This window comes from Limulus polyphemus, unplaced genomic scaffold (genome assembly GCF_000517525.1).
Source record: "Limulus polyphemus unplaced genomic scaffold, Limulus_polyphemus-2.1.2 Scaffold992, whole genome shotgun sequence".
NCBI lineage: Eukaryota > Metazoa > Arthropoda > Merostomata > Xiphosura > Limulidae > Limulus > Limulus polyphemus.
In genome coordinates this window covers 152,600-168,897 of record NW_013666602.1, presented here as the reverse complement: position 1 = coordinate 168,897, position 16,298 = coordinate 152,600, and the positions used below count along the sequence as shown (strand labels likewise).

The window sequence follows — 16,298 nt, the reverse complement described above, 5'->3', positions numbered from 1 at the left end:
GCCCATTCTTGCTTCAAAACTTGGAGTAGATCGCTCTTCGTAAATTGGTTTTTTTTGGTTGTTTCTTGACTTGCCGGTCGAGTATGGCCCAGAGGTTTTCGATGGGGTTCATGTCAGGAGATTGACTTGGCCAGGGCAACTTCTGGATACCATTTTCTTCCTGCAACTTTTGGGTGTTTTTAGCAGTGTGACACGGTGCTCCATCTTCCTGGAACAACAATGTGTTCTTGTCCACGAAACCCGAGGAATAAAGTGGCAAGAGTCCTTCCTCCAATATTTCGACATATTTTACAAAATTTATGTTGCCAACGCACTCCACTAAGCTCGATCTCCCACCAACCCAAACAGCTCCCCAAACCATCGCGCTGAAACCACCATGCTTCACAGTTGGCTGCAATCTGTTGAGCCAAAACTCTTGGTGAGGCATTCTCCAGACCCATATCCTTCCACCCTCGGAAAATTGAGCGAATCTTGATTCGTCTGAGAACAATACGGTCTTCCAAAAGTCTAGAGGCTTGGTCATCATATCACTTGTCCACTTCTTTGTCTGACTACGTTGGCAGGTCTTATTAAGGGCTTCCATCTAGCTGCTCTGCAATGATAAACCAATCTGTGGAGAATCCGTTGAACAGATTTCGGGCTCATCCCACCAACGTTGGCCACTTCTGCAGTCGTTAGTCTGGTATCCATTTCGATGCTCCTCTTGACAGCCCTTTTTGTCCTCCTCAATGCACCAGGATGACCTGGACGCTGCTCAGTTATTTCCTTGCCGTGTTTCTTGAACTGCATGATGATTATGTTGACTGCCGAAAGCGGAATTCCCAAGTTCTGTGAAATTTGCCGCTGACTTATTCCACCATCTGCTTAACCAACTACCCTTCCTCCCTCTCAAATTGTCAGATTTTGTTACTCAAGGTTACAACATGCCTAGAAAGCACAAGATAATTAGTGTGCGGACCATTTTCATTTATTATGGTGCTCTGTGAACACAAATTAGTTAGCATAAATCAGTTAAATGATGAAAAATTAGGTGTCTATTTACTTGTGACCACTCAGTGTACATTGTGTATACGCACGTATGAATCATGCACTGGAATAGAACGTTGTTTTGAATATTTAATTGGTGACTTACTGACATGCATACACAAAATTTAAATATAATTGTACATATACAGCTATGCCTATATATCCTCATTTGTACCTGATTTGATACATATGAATATGATTATTAACCACATGTTATCTCTCTCAACACGTGCTTGGTCAATTTGACCAACCACGTAACCACTTGCTATCATTTAGATACTATGAACTTTTAATCTATTAAGTGCATCTTCACAAAACTTGGTAGTAGTGCACTAAATAATTTATATTTAATAAATTAACGCAACAAAGAACATAGAATAATAATACACACAAAGTAGACAATGTCTCGTAACTATCACAATTTTTCTGCCTTTCTATCTCTGCAAAAAGAACCATTAAAATTTTATCCAACTACTCAATAGCATTCCCATTCCCATTCAGAACATAATTTACTTTTCTTTGTGCATAAAACAATGTAATATAGTATGTCATTTGATAGATGAAAACTTTGGCTTACTGTTGGTTATAACTAATATAGTTGTAAACATAAGAGAGAACTACTGACAACTACTGAAAGAGAGGAAGCGACAGGAGGCCGTGGCAGGAGGAGTCTAATTTTCTATTTGATGGCTCTGTAACCAAACAAGATTGAAAGCTAATAAAAATTTGGTTTTTCCAAGAGGTGACGACATTATAGTAAGTTACATTTAATTTCATACTTATTGGAAGGGTGGCTACTAAATTAGAGAAAAGAGGATGCTTAGAGAAACAATGTCACAAGTCTCATACTAGAGAAAATTCAGCATCTTTTAAATATTGCCTTATAAAATTAAGAACTTAAAACTTGCATACTATTAAAATATGGCTTATTAACTACGATTTTATGCTATACTAATTGGTATAACATAAACAAAAAGTAGTTTATTAAATTTTGAATGTAACTCACTAAAACACTTGTGACATGCGCAGTAAAGGATGCCCAGGCAGAGAGGATTATACCACTTGACGAAAGCCATTTACTGTCATTTTACTCCCACTATATGTTCATGATAAGGTGAGTTCTTTCTTTCTATAGATCAATTTTTAAACTGTTATATGATTCTATATATGTAATATTACAATGCAATGCACTGCTAGACCCACCACCTTTTAAATAAGGTTTATGATTCTCTTTATATTTTATGTAAGTCAGCTATTTTGGAAGGATGTAAACAAGAGTTTTTGTTTTTATACTCCTAAATTTGCCTGCGCTCTGTCCGTGTGTTTTTTCAATATTTATTACAGTAGCAGTCAAAAGCACTCCAAGACCACACCAGAAAACATTATTGACTATACACCGTTAAGGAAAAGTGGAATGACTTATAGGTACCAAGCAGGATATTAAATCACAATTAATAATTACCACTATAAATGTTATAGAATTTTTTAACAATTTACCAACTATACTAAAGACCTAGAATTTAAATATATACCTACTATAAGGCTTAGTCCTATCGAGACATGTTTTGAACCTAATAATTATTTTTATAGCTTTATGCACATACAATTTCTTAAATTATGCACAACACAAAATTGCCAATATTTTTTAGATAAAATAAATGGATCTTCCAAGGAGGCGTAAAACATTACAGGCAGTTTTAACACTATTTATAAAGCCAGTAGCATCAGTAAAATTGCCACCATGTGCAGAAACAACATCCACTTCAATAATAATGAACCTATCAGTATCAACATCACAATGTGAAGAATCAGCATCTACATCAATAACAACAAACCAACCAGTATCAACACTACAATGTGCAGAATCAACATCCACTTCAGTAACAGCAAACCTGTCAGTATCAACATCACAATGTGCAGAATTAACATTACAGTAGTAACAAAAACACTAGCAGCAAAAAAGCCGAATATTCCAGAAAGTTGGAAAACCCTCTTCCCATGGGTTGAATACAGGTGTGATATGAATGATATAATTTACCATGTATGTACATGGGCCATGCAAAGTAATTACTTACTTCCACCTCAGAATTCCTCAGTTTCCATATCTCCATGGGTAATATGATGGAATGATCTTAGAAAGGGCAATAATGGTCTATAAAAGCATGACAGAAGTCAGAGTCATAGAGAATGCATGACCACAAAAATCAATACTGAAACACAAGATGCAACAGCAAAGTGTGTTAGCAACAAAGAAGTTGAAAAAACAGAAGGCAAGTAGGAAGGCACTTGAGGTGATTTTTGATGCTATTATATACTTAGGAAAACAAGGTTTGGCATACAGGGGCACTGAGGCACATGAAGGTAACTTTATGGAATTGTTGAATCTGGTATCAAAGCACAACCCCAAGTTTAATACATATTTTTCTTCATATGTCTGTAATAAATACTGCAGTTAAGTTTCACAGAATAAAATCATGGAATTCAAAGCTCATAATGTACTCCGTAGTGTTGTGGAAGCAATTAATAACAGTCTTTTTTTTTTTGGCATTATTTGTGATGAAGTTTGTGACTGTATATCAGAAGCAATTAAGCTTGTGTGTGAGATATGTCAATGATGATTTAAATGTATATGAGAAATTGATAGCATTCTCTGTTCAAAGTAATGAGACAGCTGAAAACATTACAAATACAATCAAGCAAGGACTATTATCATGTGGATTAGACATTAATCAAGCTCGTGCACAGAATTATGATAGAGCCAGTACAATGAAAGGTTAAAAATGAGGAGTAGCAACATGAATTTTAAATGAACATCCAAAATCATCTACAGCTACTGTTCATAAAAGATTTACATACATTATTTTTGTGAAGCAAAGCACAAATACCCTGTGCTTAAGGACATTTGTTTATCAGTTTTAACCCTGCTCAAAATCTATATGGTGGCTCCAGTGACTACATGTACTGCTGAGAGATCATTTTCTGCCCTAAGAAAGCTGAAAAGTTACTTGCTCCTCCCCATGTTACAGTCTTGCATGATTCATCTTGTTTGTCTCTATATCCTGAAGAACAATGTGGATGAATTGGATTTGCCCCAACTTATTAATGAATTTATTAGTCCCAGTACAGCTCATCTAAATATGTTTCTTCTTCAATAAAGGTTTAATATGTATAAAGTATTTGTTTAGTTGTTTCCCCATTTGGGGCAGCATGTCTAGCAGATTTACTAGAACATGAACCTGACATTAACAGAAGAAAAATCAGAGAAGTCTTATTAATAAAATCAAACCCCACAATTAACAAATACTTAGGCACATCTTTATATGTTTTTGATCATTATTTCCCCAGACATTCCTAATCTTATGCATATATTTCACACAATGTTTCCATATTTTCTTACTTATTCAATTTTTGTTTTTTCTGTTCAGCTATAAATAAATAATCTGTTAATTCACCTGGGATGATATACACATGCATAAGTAACCGTTATAAATTCTAAAACTTAAATACATTGTTAGATTGTTGAACATTGGTTTATATACTAAAAAAGTTATTTGCCATTAAAACTTGTGTACTTGAGAATGATCGCACCAGGATCGAAACACCATATGTGTTCTAAAAAAATTATCTTTCTTACTGTAAAAGCTGTAACTTGCAACAAAATAATATTCATAATCAGAAAGTAAACTCAAAATGAAACAATTTATTTTCACGTATTTTGTAAAGTAGCTTTGTTGTTCATGGTTTCATGTTTATTTTCTACATTACTTCATGAATAAAATGAAATAAGATAATACTTCTAGAATAGAGCCTATAAGAGAGAGACATATTAATACATCACTAAATCAATATGTGTGTGTTTATACACAATTATTTGGACATGAAAATCTCTGTTACCTTGAGTTGAACAGGAAGCCCTGTTTTGTTTACAACCCAATAAGGTGCATAGATGTAGACATCTAGTGCATGTTGATGGCTAAGATGAACATTCAGAACCAGCTGTTTACTGCTTCCATCTATGTCCATGTCAGGCTGCATTAACACAGTGTGGTGTTCTTCAGTATCTGCAGACAATTCCAGCTTCCCTTTCCATGATACTCCCAAATAATTTGGAGCCTAAAACATAATCAAATCAGTTTTCTAAGCATCTTGGATAATTCCACCTTTGAATATCATGAGCTCAGTTATAGCATTAATACTGCAAAAGATTAAAGCTGTTGTCCCAAATTTTTGATACTTAACTAAAGCTAACTTTAATTATCAAAAAGAATCTACAATGAACTTATGAACAAACAATTTTCTTATTAACTTAATCAAATTGAAACTTTCCAATATGCATCAAAAAACATAAGTAAAGTAAGAAAAAATAATGAAAACAACATATACTGATTTACTACTCAAGTCTTAATATAATGTTATTTTCTGAGACCTGTATACATATGTTAGAATAGTATAAAAACTAGTAAAACTATAATTATTTGCAAGATAACCAAGCAAATGTAATTTGAGGAAAATATTTTGATGCTTTTTAAATAGTTACTTTCTAATATTTCACATGAGTCTACATTAAAAACTCTGCTTTACCTCTATAGAGATCTCTCTAACATGACCAGGCTCTATATCTAATAATGGGACACTCTCTCCTTCATGTAAGGCCAAAAGATCACCAGTTTTCTACCAAAAAAACATTTCACAGGAAAGAATGATATTAGGTATTAAATTTTTTTACAATGATCAAAAAACACCTACTCAAATTGCACATGTACGTATATTACAAGGATAATAAACCCTTCAAAAAAATTTTTCATATTATGAAACACACATAAATATCAAAAAAGTTTCACCAATATACAAAACACATTTTCCAAACAACTAGTGTACAGCACTTAATTTATATAATATTAAATAATTTGTCATGAAAACAATATAAAGTAAATAGAATACAAATACATTTACATCTTTCTATATGAAACAGTGAGTGTGGACCAAAATGATCTATTCTCCAGATGGTATACATTTTAAAAGTGAAGTATTTAATCTACTTAGAATCACTTACTGTCACTGCAATTTCTAAGGTGTATGGTAGTGCATTGTGTATGATAACAGGTGGATAGAGATGTAGCGTGTAGTTTGGGACTACTTTTGTTCCAACAGCAGGGCATTTAACACCTTTATTTTCAACACAAGTCACCTAAAATAACAAATGTTTATATTATGAAAATCAAAGCTTAATCTAAATTAAACGTAATAAAAACTACTAATCAATAATCAACATTAACAATTTAGTGGACATAACAGCTTAATTATATATAAATGCTATAATTTAGAGCTGAATTAAGCTTTTACTACTAACCTGGATATACCAATAGCATTGAAATATGCAGGGCTATTCCACAGGGGACTACAGAAAATTATGAAAATTTCACAAAAAATAAATAAAAAAGCTGCACTAATAGCATTTAGCAATTATAAAAATGGTAAAAAATCTATTGCATTTATATCATTATGTTTAATATTCACTGGGCAAGTTTTCAACTTCCCTCATGGATACTGTCTTTAAGCTAACTAATACATAGTTGAACTAAGTTGATTGAAGACTTCTGTGAACTGCACCTACTTTATATATTTATGGATGATGTTTTGAGGTGCTAGAGCATAGAAAAAATACTGTACTATTAGTTCAAAACGTGATCCAAAAACTCTAAGGTTAATTAATGCAGTCCAACGAGACCTTCAATCATGTACAACCTTCTCTGCCAATCTGTCTATCTGATATCACAAATTGCTGCAAGGAACTAGCTAAACTAATTTCGATGAAATTTATTAGAGTAACTAACTCATATCTTGGCTAAGGGCATATTCAGACAATTTTGTACTTAAAATACTTTACAGCCACATCCATTTCGTTTGCTGTAGATTAAGCCCAAATCTCTATCTTGCAATGTGAGCTGCTTAGTCATGGATGTTGTTTTAAACAGTTACTTACATGGGCCTCTCATTGAATTATGACACAGACCTAAAGCTTAATAGTATACTGACAGAATTAATAGTGTCACAAATTGTCAGCTTCAGTATGGAATAGTGGTCATTACAAGCATGTATTATGAACACATTTAATTAACTATTGGTAAAGCGATTTTCAACTGATAATCAACAAAGTTGTACTTCTCAAAGAATGTTGAGTAACTATTCCTTACTTATGTTTTTGGCATACATACTTTAATTATTTTCCTGCAATCTGTATTTAATTTGTAAGTTTTGATAGTTTATTCATGCAACCAAAAGGCTGAGTAAACTGAGGTTTTATACTTTACAGTGTTTTAAATCACTCATAATTTAGTTTAATTGTGCATAATAATGACAACTTTTCCAAATGTATCAGTGTTGAATGATAGTATCTTTAAGAAGGAGTGGCAGTGTAAAATTCAAGATATAGCTATTTCCAAGCATAAATACTGATTTCATTTTAAACATGAACTGCACCTATTATTTTTGAAGTGCAATAAATGTATGTGGCTATTATTTACTTCTAATATGAGTCTAGAATAGAGACTATTGTCTCTGCTTTACCTCTACAGAGATCTCTGTGACATGACCAGTCTCTATACCTAAATGTGGAATATTCTCTCCTTCATGCAAGTACGCATAATAATGACAATTTTTCCAACTGTATCAGTATGATAAATGATGGTATCTTTAAGAAGTAGCACCAGTGTAAAAATTCAAAATAAAGCTACTTTCAAGCATAAATGCTGATTTCTCTTTAAACATGAATTGTATATATTATTTTTGAAGTACACTAAATGTATGTGGTTGTTATGTACTTCTACTATGTTGCTTTAGCAATGTCAGGGGATAATGTTTTTCAATTTTTTTAATGGTAGATTATTTAAGAGGTGTAAAGAATTTTATAATGTGCATTTAAGACCACTGCATACCTATAAACAGATAATGTTTAATCTATACATAACAGTAACTAGCAAAATCAACTCAAAATTCTGTAATACTAATATCACTTAAAAAATAACAAGCTATTGATTAATAGCCATATCCTTTTCACTGAACAATTTCAGTCAATTTTCTTAAATTAAAAAATGTTTTTCTTAATAATACACATAAAATCTTTATTTCATACATTGGAACAATAAATTGTGCATACAGCAACATATTTCTATTTTCAACTAAAAGCATAGGTTTATATTTGCTAAGAAACTATCACTCCTTGAGAACACAGTTCTCCAACTCTTATTTTTATAGGGCTTTTTTTCCTCTTTTTTCTAATTTTATTAGTACAGTCTATTGTTTCACATCCTTTACAGCTTCATAGTATGTCATGTGGTTAACAACTACAAATGATGCTCAGACTTGAAAACAGGTATAGGAAAATTTTAAAACCACTGGATAGAAGAAGTTATAAACTACTTACATCAATGCTGTATAACTAAATTAGTCTATTTAAGAAACGATTTACAATTTCTATTAAGTTGATTAGATATAGCTCCTGCAGAGAAGAATGACAGAATTTAATGGGAAGTTTATAACACTTAGAAAGAAACCACTGATCTGGGAATTTTTTTACAGTTTCTTTAGATGTTCTTTGGATTTCTGATAATGATTTTGTATTAAATTATATTTGTTTGAAAGCTACAGAAATTTTATTCTATGAAAAGACATCAGGTAAGCCTAGTTAGGTTTAGAGTGTGTGTTAGGCAATGGTAAAACATTCTGATAAGTCAAATACTCATTTATTGAAAATTATCATTAAGTTTATCGTGACCAACATATATAAGAAATTAACTTACTAGTTATTGAAAATAAATTATATTATAAAATATACATTGATTTCACCCAACAATACTGTTCGCTAGTTTAGCTGACCTGAAGCTATTGTGACAGTTTATCCCATGTTTATACAATTTATAACTGAAACTTGTGACTAGTGTTACTAGCAAAATAAAGTATCAAAAGAAATATGTTAATGAATATCTTTCAAGATGAAACTGATTTTATATATAAAATGGAACTTTCTCATGAACATTAAAAAAGTTTGAAATCACAAGACAATAAAAGCATTTTTAATGCTTTTTAAAGCAAACTTTCTAAAAATTTACAAAGTAAAAATTGATAGAGAAATAAATCAAATTCTATGACTTTTGTAAAGCTGAAACTAGATTTAATCTTTATTACATTTTATGCAATTTGATTAAGTACTTCCACCGTGAGATGGATAAAAAAAATCAAGGGATGGCATTGAATTCACCTCCTCCATCAAGTTCAGAAAGGGTTAATGAAATAGTATTATTAACATTTTGATATTCATAAAACGTTTATGTTGTAATTAATCACTGATAATGTTCCAAAATCTAGTTCATTACACTGATGACTACATTAATTGAAATACTATTCTGTACTGATATCAAATCATTCATGATTATGATTCGTGTATGAGAAAATGAATTAGGTATTAAGATATGCAGAGCAAAAGTGTACGAGTACAGTGTTAGTGATAATGTTATAATTTACTAATCATAAACAAATACTGCCCTATATATGTTACTTTGATTTCTGTTTAATATGGATCATATAAATATATATATACATGAAATAAACATTAAGAATATTTTAGTAAAGAATCCATTGTCAATCCTAGTTGTCACCTTAAAGTCATAACAGATAATACCCGTGGTAATAGCTCCCAAATGTGTTGGGAATATCCCATCTACCAGACAAAATCCAAATACTGATGTTAAACTAGCCAGCAAGCATGGAAAATCAATTAAGGGTATGGAGTTGAGCGCTTAAACCCACAATATCTGAACTCCTAATGCCCTTTACTGCCTGCAGCCAGTTCTGGGAAGGAAGTTACCCTTAAAAGTTCTTATAATTCTTAAAGTAGAAATGAAACCACCCTAACACTTGTACTGTATGTAACTCTCAACCTCCAACCTTACAAAAGAAGTAAATTAAAATATTAAAAGATCTTAAATAGAACTACAACTGTATATTTTGTATGTAGTTCATATTCCCAACCTCCTCCCTTTTTCTTCAAAAGTTATTCAAGTACAACAGGGGAAAGCTGAGACAAGCCCATCTACTTGAAGTTAGTATTTCCCTCCCGGTATACTGAAGAAAATTATAGTTTTAAATTTAGCTACTTAAAAGTAGCTAATGACCTCTAGTGACAAAAAAAAAAGGTATTTTCCATGTCAAAAGTTTATTTTTTAAATATTTTCATATTTGTTATAAAACATAAATTATATGATTATTTAGCTCTACCTTTCCGAATCCAGAAAAGTGTTCAAGAAAATATTTTCCCCATTAACTCAGTTCTGCCTATAGTTAGCTTCAAGTGTAATAAACATATAGGACCTCTTATCTTCAACTATAAAACAATCATTGAAGAACTTAATCCAACAGAAGTTGATAAATTTCCTTGTTACTGTAACAATAATAATTTTAAGGATCCTTTTCACAATCATATATAGTTACAGATTATTTAGAGGCTATGAACGACAAGGAATTACAATGAATATTGGAGAAAGGCATTAGCTTCAGAATTCTAAAAAAGGCCAAAATATGTGAAATCTTAAAAGATTTGGAAAAAGAAAACTGATAACTATATTATCAAAATAAGCAAAAAATATTACTATCCTCCGTGTTTCTTATTTCGAATGGAAATTATATTTCATCAATTCCATAAAAAATTGATTAAGTACTTTAAATCTATCTCAATATAAAATAGATATTTCTTTTAATATCTTCAGGCCCAGCATAGCCAGATGGATAGGGCGCTCGATTCACAATCTGCGTGTCATGGGGTTTGAATCCCCATCCCACCAAACATGCTCGCCCTTTCAGCCGTGGGGTCATTATAATGTGATGGTCAATTCCACTATTCATTGGTAAAAGAGTAGCCCAAGAGTTGGCAGTGGGTGGTGATGACTAGCTGCCTTCTCTCTAGTCTTACACTGCTAAATTAGGGATGGCTAGCGCAGATAGCCCTCGTGTAGCTTTGTGCCAAAATTCAAAACAAACAAACAATATATCAAAAAGAACTTGCAAAATAGAAAGATGCAGTAATAATGATGTTCATGTTAACTATTTAGAGTTGGACATTAATTTCGTAGAAGGCAAATCAAAGATGAATATTTTTTATAAGAGCAGGGAGTTTAATTTTCCCATCTTCAGTCTACCCACCCCAATAGTGTTATTCCACATATGATGTTAACCCTCTCCAGATAGGTCACAGGTCAAAGGCCATGTCATCGCATTTGTTGACTCACATTCAAATTTTTATTGAACTACTATTTGTTGAATTTGTGTCAATAAGTTTGATATGAAACTGTAGATTATAATTCAAATTTTAGTATTATACATTATTATTAAAAAAACACACTGTTACGTCTCCATTCGTTAATTAATTTTCCATAAATTTGTTCTGATGAAACTTTAGAGACACAAGTCCTTTGTTAAATAAAACTGGTTTACTCTTTCCGAATACAACTTACGATACACTTAATTTCAACAGTCGCTCTATAACAAACGCTCACGTCTCACGTGGCCAACAATATTTTGTCCGCATACATTCAATTACTCATTACGTACACATTGTCCCGTCATGTTGTGACCATCTTATATATACCAGACTACCCCAATCTAGTAATCTCCCGACAATTCACGAAGGTTCGAGAAAGAAGTGGCGTAATACTAGTCACGTGACCTCGCTGACGCAGCAACACCTAAACATCAATTTTTGTATGTCATGTGGTATGTTGAATGCAGCAATGGTTCAAATTAGATGTTTGTGATGTCAAAATATCAAGTCTATAGTTTTGTATAAATAAGGAAATCAAATTACCGATACTGACAAGCTAGAATATAAAATAAGATCCTCATATCTTTTCTATTTGCTGAAATATCACTTTAATATATGGCATATGAATAACCAATTGAAAGCTCAGAATGTCCCCCTAGTGGCTTTCTCAGCCATTTTCATGTGTTAGGATGCCATCTCGTTGTTTCGAACCAAAATTTCAAGGAGGTAGGTTGTGTCTTTAGTCTGCTCAAAATTTCATATTTTTTAGACCCAAATACAGCTTAGTTACCAAGTTTGATAAATTATAGTGAAATTCTATGGTACCAATACAGTAATTTATGATTTTCTGGTTATTCAACTGTATATATAAAACATAAAAAAAATTATTTCGTTTCATATCCTCCAAGTGTGAAATTTTAAAAGGATTAGCAACCTACATCAAGCAGCAACCAAGTACAAAGGTCGTAACTAGAAGAGATAATTGTTTGTTTTACTTTTTTATTTACTGTTCTATGTTTTAAGAAAAATAACTTTAAGAACTTATTTCAAAATAGCAATAATCTATATACATATATAATGTATAATAATTGAGATTCACCGTATTTTACAAAATACTAGTCTACTAAAACACAGCCAAGACAAGTTACTTTACAAAGACCAAAGGTCAGTTTTGTGTTATTTGATATGGTAACATGAGAGCACTCGTGCAATGTAATTGTAACTTCTGTATTGTTAGCCAGGCATGGCTGAAAGGTCAATATGATAAAAATAATAAATATATATGTATAATGTTATGAGATTTAAGCTATTTAGTCTAAATATCTATGTTTTTGTGTTATAATCTGTTGTCATTCTAGAATGAAAAAGGCATAACTTATACTTATTTCCTAATTTTTTATGGTGATTACAAGATCGATCAAATCTACCAAACCTGTACAGAGATTCATTACTGAAAATAACAAATAAAATATAAAGTTTTTTCTTAAGAAATGTTTGATAACTATCTCGACATTATAAAGATTTTGCATGTGAAATTTGAAAATTTCCTGCAGCATAAAAGTAATTTTAATCTTAAAATGAAAATTACTTTGCATGATAGATAGGCAACATGCAAAAAGAAAAAAGGCATGAGAAAAACATTACTTAACAAACCTTAAGACTTAAAAAAAATCTGATATCTTGCATATGAAAGCGTTGTAATGTTTACTGATAATATGCCAAATTTTGTTAACATACGCATACTAATTTAAAAGTTATAGCATGAAAAATATAATAAGCACAAAATGGTTACAAGGTTGGTCCCAGGGACTGAACCCATGCTGGAAGAGTTAAAAGGCATCATTATATTTCAGCTAAAACGATATTTAATAGTTTGTAATAATGATAATGCTTTTCTGGATAATGTTATATTATTCATAAATAAATTACAAAATAATAGCTACAAATACTGGTAATTAAGAAAATTTTTTACACTGTTTTATAACAAATATGAAAATATTTTTAAAAATAAATTTAAGATATGTAAAATACCCTTTTTGTCACTAGATGTCGTTAGCTACTTTTAAGTAGCTAAATTTAAAATTATAATTTACTTCAGTATATCAGGATGGAAAGACTAACTTCAAGTAGCTGGGCTTGTCTCGGCTTTCTCATGTTGTACTTGAAGACATTTTTAAGAAAAAAGGAGGAGGTTGGATATATTAACTATGTATGAAATATAAAGGTAGGGCTTGTAGTTCTATTTAAGATCTTTTAATATTTTATTTTACTTCTTTCGTAAGGTTGGAGGTTGGGAGTTACATATTGTACAAATGTTAGGGTGGTTTCATTTCTACTTTAGGAATTATAAGAACTTTCAAGGGTAACTGCCTTCCTACAACTGGCTGCAGATAGTGAAAGGCAGTAGGAGTTGAGATGTTGTGGGGTAAACACTCAATTCCATACCCTTAGTTGATTTTCCATACTTGCTGGCTAGTTTAACATCACCATTTGGATTTTGTCTGGTAGATGAGATATTCCCAACACATTTGAGAGCTATTACCACAGGCATTATCTGTTATGACTTTAAAGTGACAACTCGGATTGACAATTTATATTAAGTTCATTGTTGTTGTACAGTGCTGACTTTAATTGCCAATTAACAATTTGTGTAATTAATAGCATTGATGCTATTTACTTCATTATATATATATATATCAATAGTTGAAAAACTGTTGTTATTAGTTTTCTCCCATGTTTCAAATTTGCATGATTATGATGTGTCAGATTCAGCCAAAAGATAAACATTTTGCTTTTGTATAGAAAACATAAATATTTTTCTTTAAACATCAAAACTGGCATATAAGATACAAAATGAAATGCAAAAATGGCTTACTGTTATGGTTTTATAATGGATTTTCTATATTTATAACCATCACATTGATATATGAATATTCTCTCATTCCAGAAGAAAATATTAAATACTGCTATGTGCAAATTTCTCAAAAATAAAACTAACTAAAAACAGATAGAAGAAATAAACTGAATCAAGAAATCCACAGTATGTTTTTGATCAGTAAGCTTCAAACACTCAATTCACACCCATTGTTAAGCTATTATGACAATAAAGTTTAATTCAATCTCAAGGATTTGCTCATTTTAAAGGGCAATTATAATCTGAATGGAAACAATGTCACTTATTACAAATAATGTTTACAACCATGTTCTTCTACACAAGTATTCCATTACTGAATGTGGCCAAATCAGTAATAGGCAAGTAAGTAGGTGAAAGTTTTGAAATGTCTGTGTGTCCACATCCCACATGTTAGTAACCTACTTTTTTTTGTACCACTTTCAGTAGCCAAGTAGTGTTTTTTTGCATGTACTCTAAACACAAAACCACTTAAATGATATCTGAGTCGGGCAGTATATATCTTCAACCACTGACATAAAATTTGGCGGTACAAATGAAACCACTGAGGTAATATTAAAGTCTGACAACATAGAGGGTTAATCACATTTTACAATAATGACTTGTAGTGTCTTGTCAAGTAAAGGATAAAGAATGTAAAGGTAAATAAACTGGTAGATCACTGGCAGAAAAAGTCAAAATGCAGGCATGAAAATATGTCATATTTCCAGTTTTAAAGAGAAAGAGAACATTATTCAACAATAAATGCTCCACTAGACTCCATCCTACTCTATTTGTGCTCGTGCAGTTCCAGAATAGGCTGTGTACATTAAATCTTGCCAGGATGACAAAGAAAAATGGCAGTTGAAAAACTAAGCGATCAAGAGAAGTGTGATCCATATCTTCCTCTGGTGATAGATAGAGAACAAAGTGTGATGATTTGACCAAGAGGAGACATGCATGATAATGGCCTCCAGTTGTGTGGTAAGTGGGATGGCTATTGGGTAAACATAAAGCTAACAAAAAGAGCCATTCCCACATAAACATATCTATCATCAATGACAAAATTTCCATAGAAATAGTATCATCAATTTAAAGAATACTTCTTATAAGCACATACAAATAGGAAGATAAAAATCCAACAAAGCTTTAATGTCACCTAAATTAGAATGTTAACCACTACAGTTCCATTGAGTAAAAGTCCGCTTTATCACCTAGAAAGTTTAGTGACATAAAAACTATTGTTTTTGTATCCAACAATTTGAGGGGGGATCCTTTTCACTCTTGGTTGGCCTATCTACTTTCATATAACAAATCATGGAAGAAGGAGACAAGAGTTTGAAAAAGTGATAACAAAATCACAAAATAGGCAGGTCTTAAATACCCAATAGTGCTGAGTGTTGGCAAGGAAAGATGACTAAAGATGGCTCTACAAGCATACAGAAGCCTCACAATATAACACGTTTTTAGGTAAGATGAAAAAGACTCCAACAAATGATTTTACTAAAACCAAAATGTTTGACAAAACAAAGCATAACTTTGTTTAAATACTGGAATTACAAGTTTAAACACGTCAGCAAAGAAAATGTTATTCAGTGTTTTGATATGTTGTACATTTTTCATCTTTCCACTTTGAGCATCATGGTGACAGAAGGGGTGTGAGCAAATTACAGTTATCACATAATGACTGAACATTACAGTCACTGATGTTATGATACTCATCATCATCATGGGCACATTTTGAGATAAGCAGAAAACATTTAAAATAATTTTCCTTTGTAAAATACACTAAACAATTGTAATAATAAAAATATCAATTCTAGAATTTTTGGAGTCACAATTTGTTGAAACTGCATGCCAATTTCAGATTAACTGTTGGTGGAGTACAGTGTAAACTGAGATCTTTATAACAAATATATACATTGTGTCAACTAACTACACATATATTGTAGATCTCAAGGCAAAGTATAGAAAGAAGGTGGGTGTGGCAACTGTCAAGGGTTGGAAAATTTATTTCTCTTTCCCAGTCAATATAGTTGTGGAACTTTGAATATCACATAACTAGCATCA

General features: G+C 31.7%; 1 protein-coding gene across 1 annotated transcript in view; it reads right to left on the bottom strand.

Moving 5' to 3' along the window:
- Positions 1–16,298, bottom strand: part of LOC106461581 (vacuolar protein sorting-associated protein 13C-like) — a 219,273-nt gene that overhangs the window by 61,714 nt on the left and 141,261 nt on the right. The window contains exons 27-29 of the mRNA XM_022388591.1: positions 6,080–6,214; positions 5,608–5,697; positions 4,921–5,139 (exon numbers count right to left, since the gene is read on the bottom strand). Coding sequence (XP_022244299.1) covers positions 4,921–5,139; positions 5,608–5,697; positions 6,080–6,214 — 444 coding nt within the window. The remainder of the gene's footprint in view (positions 1–4,920; positions 5,140–5,607; positions 5,698–6,079; positions 6,215–16,298) is intronic.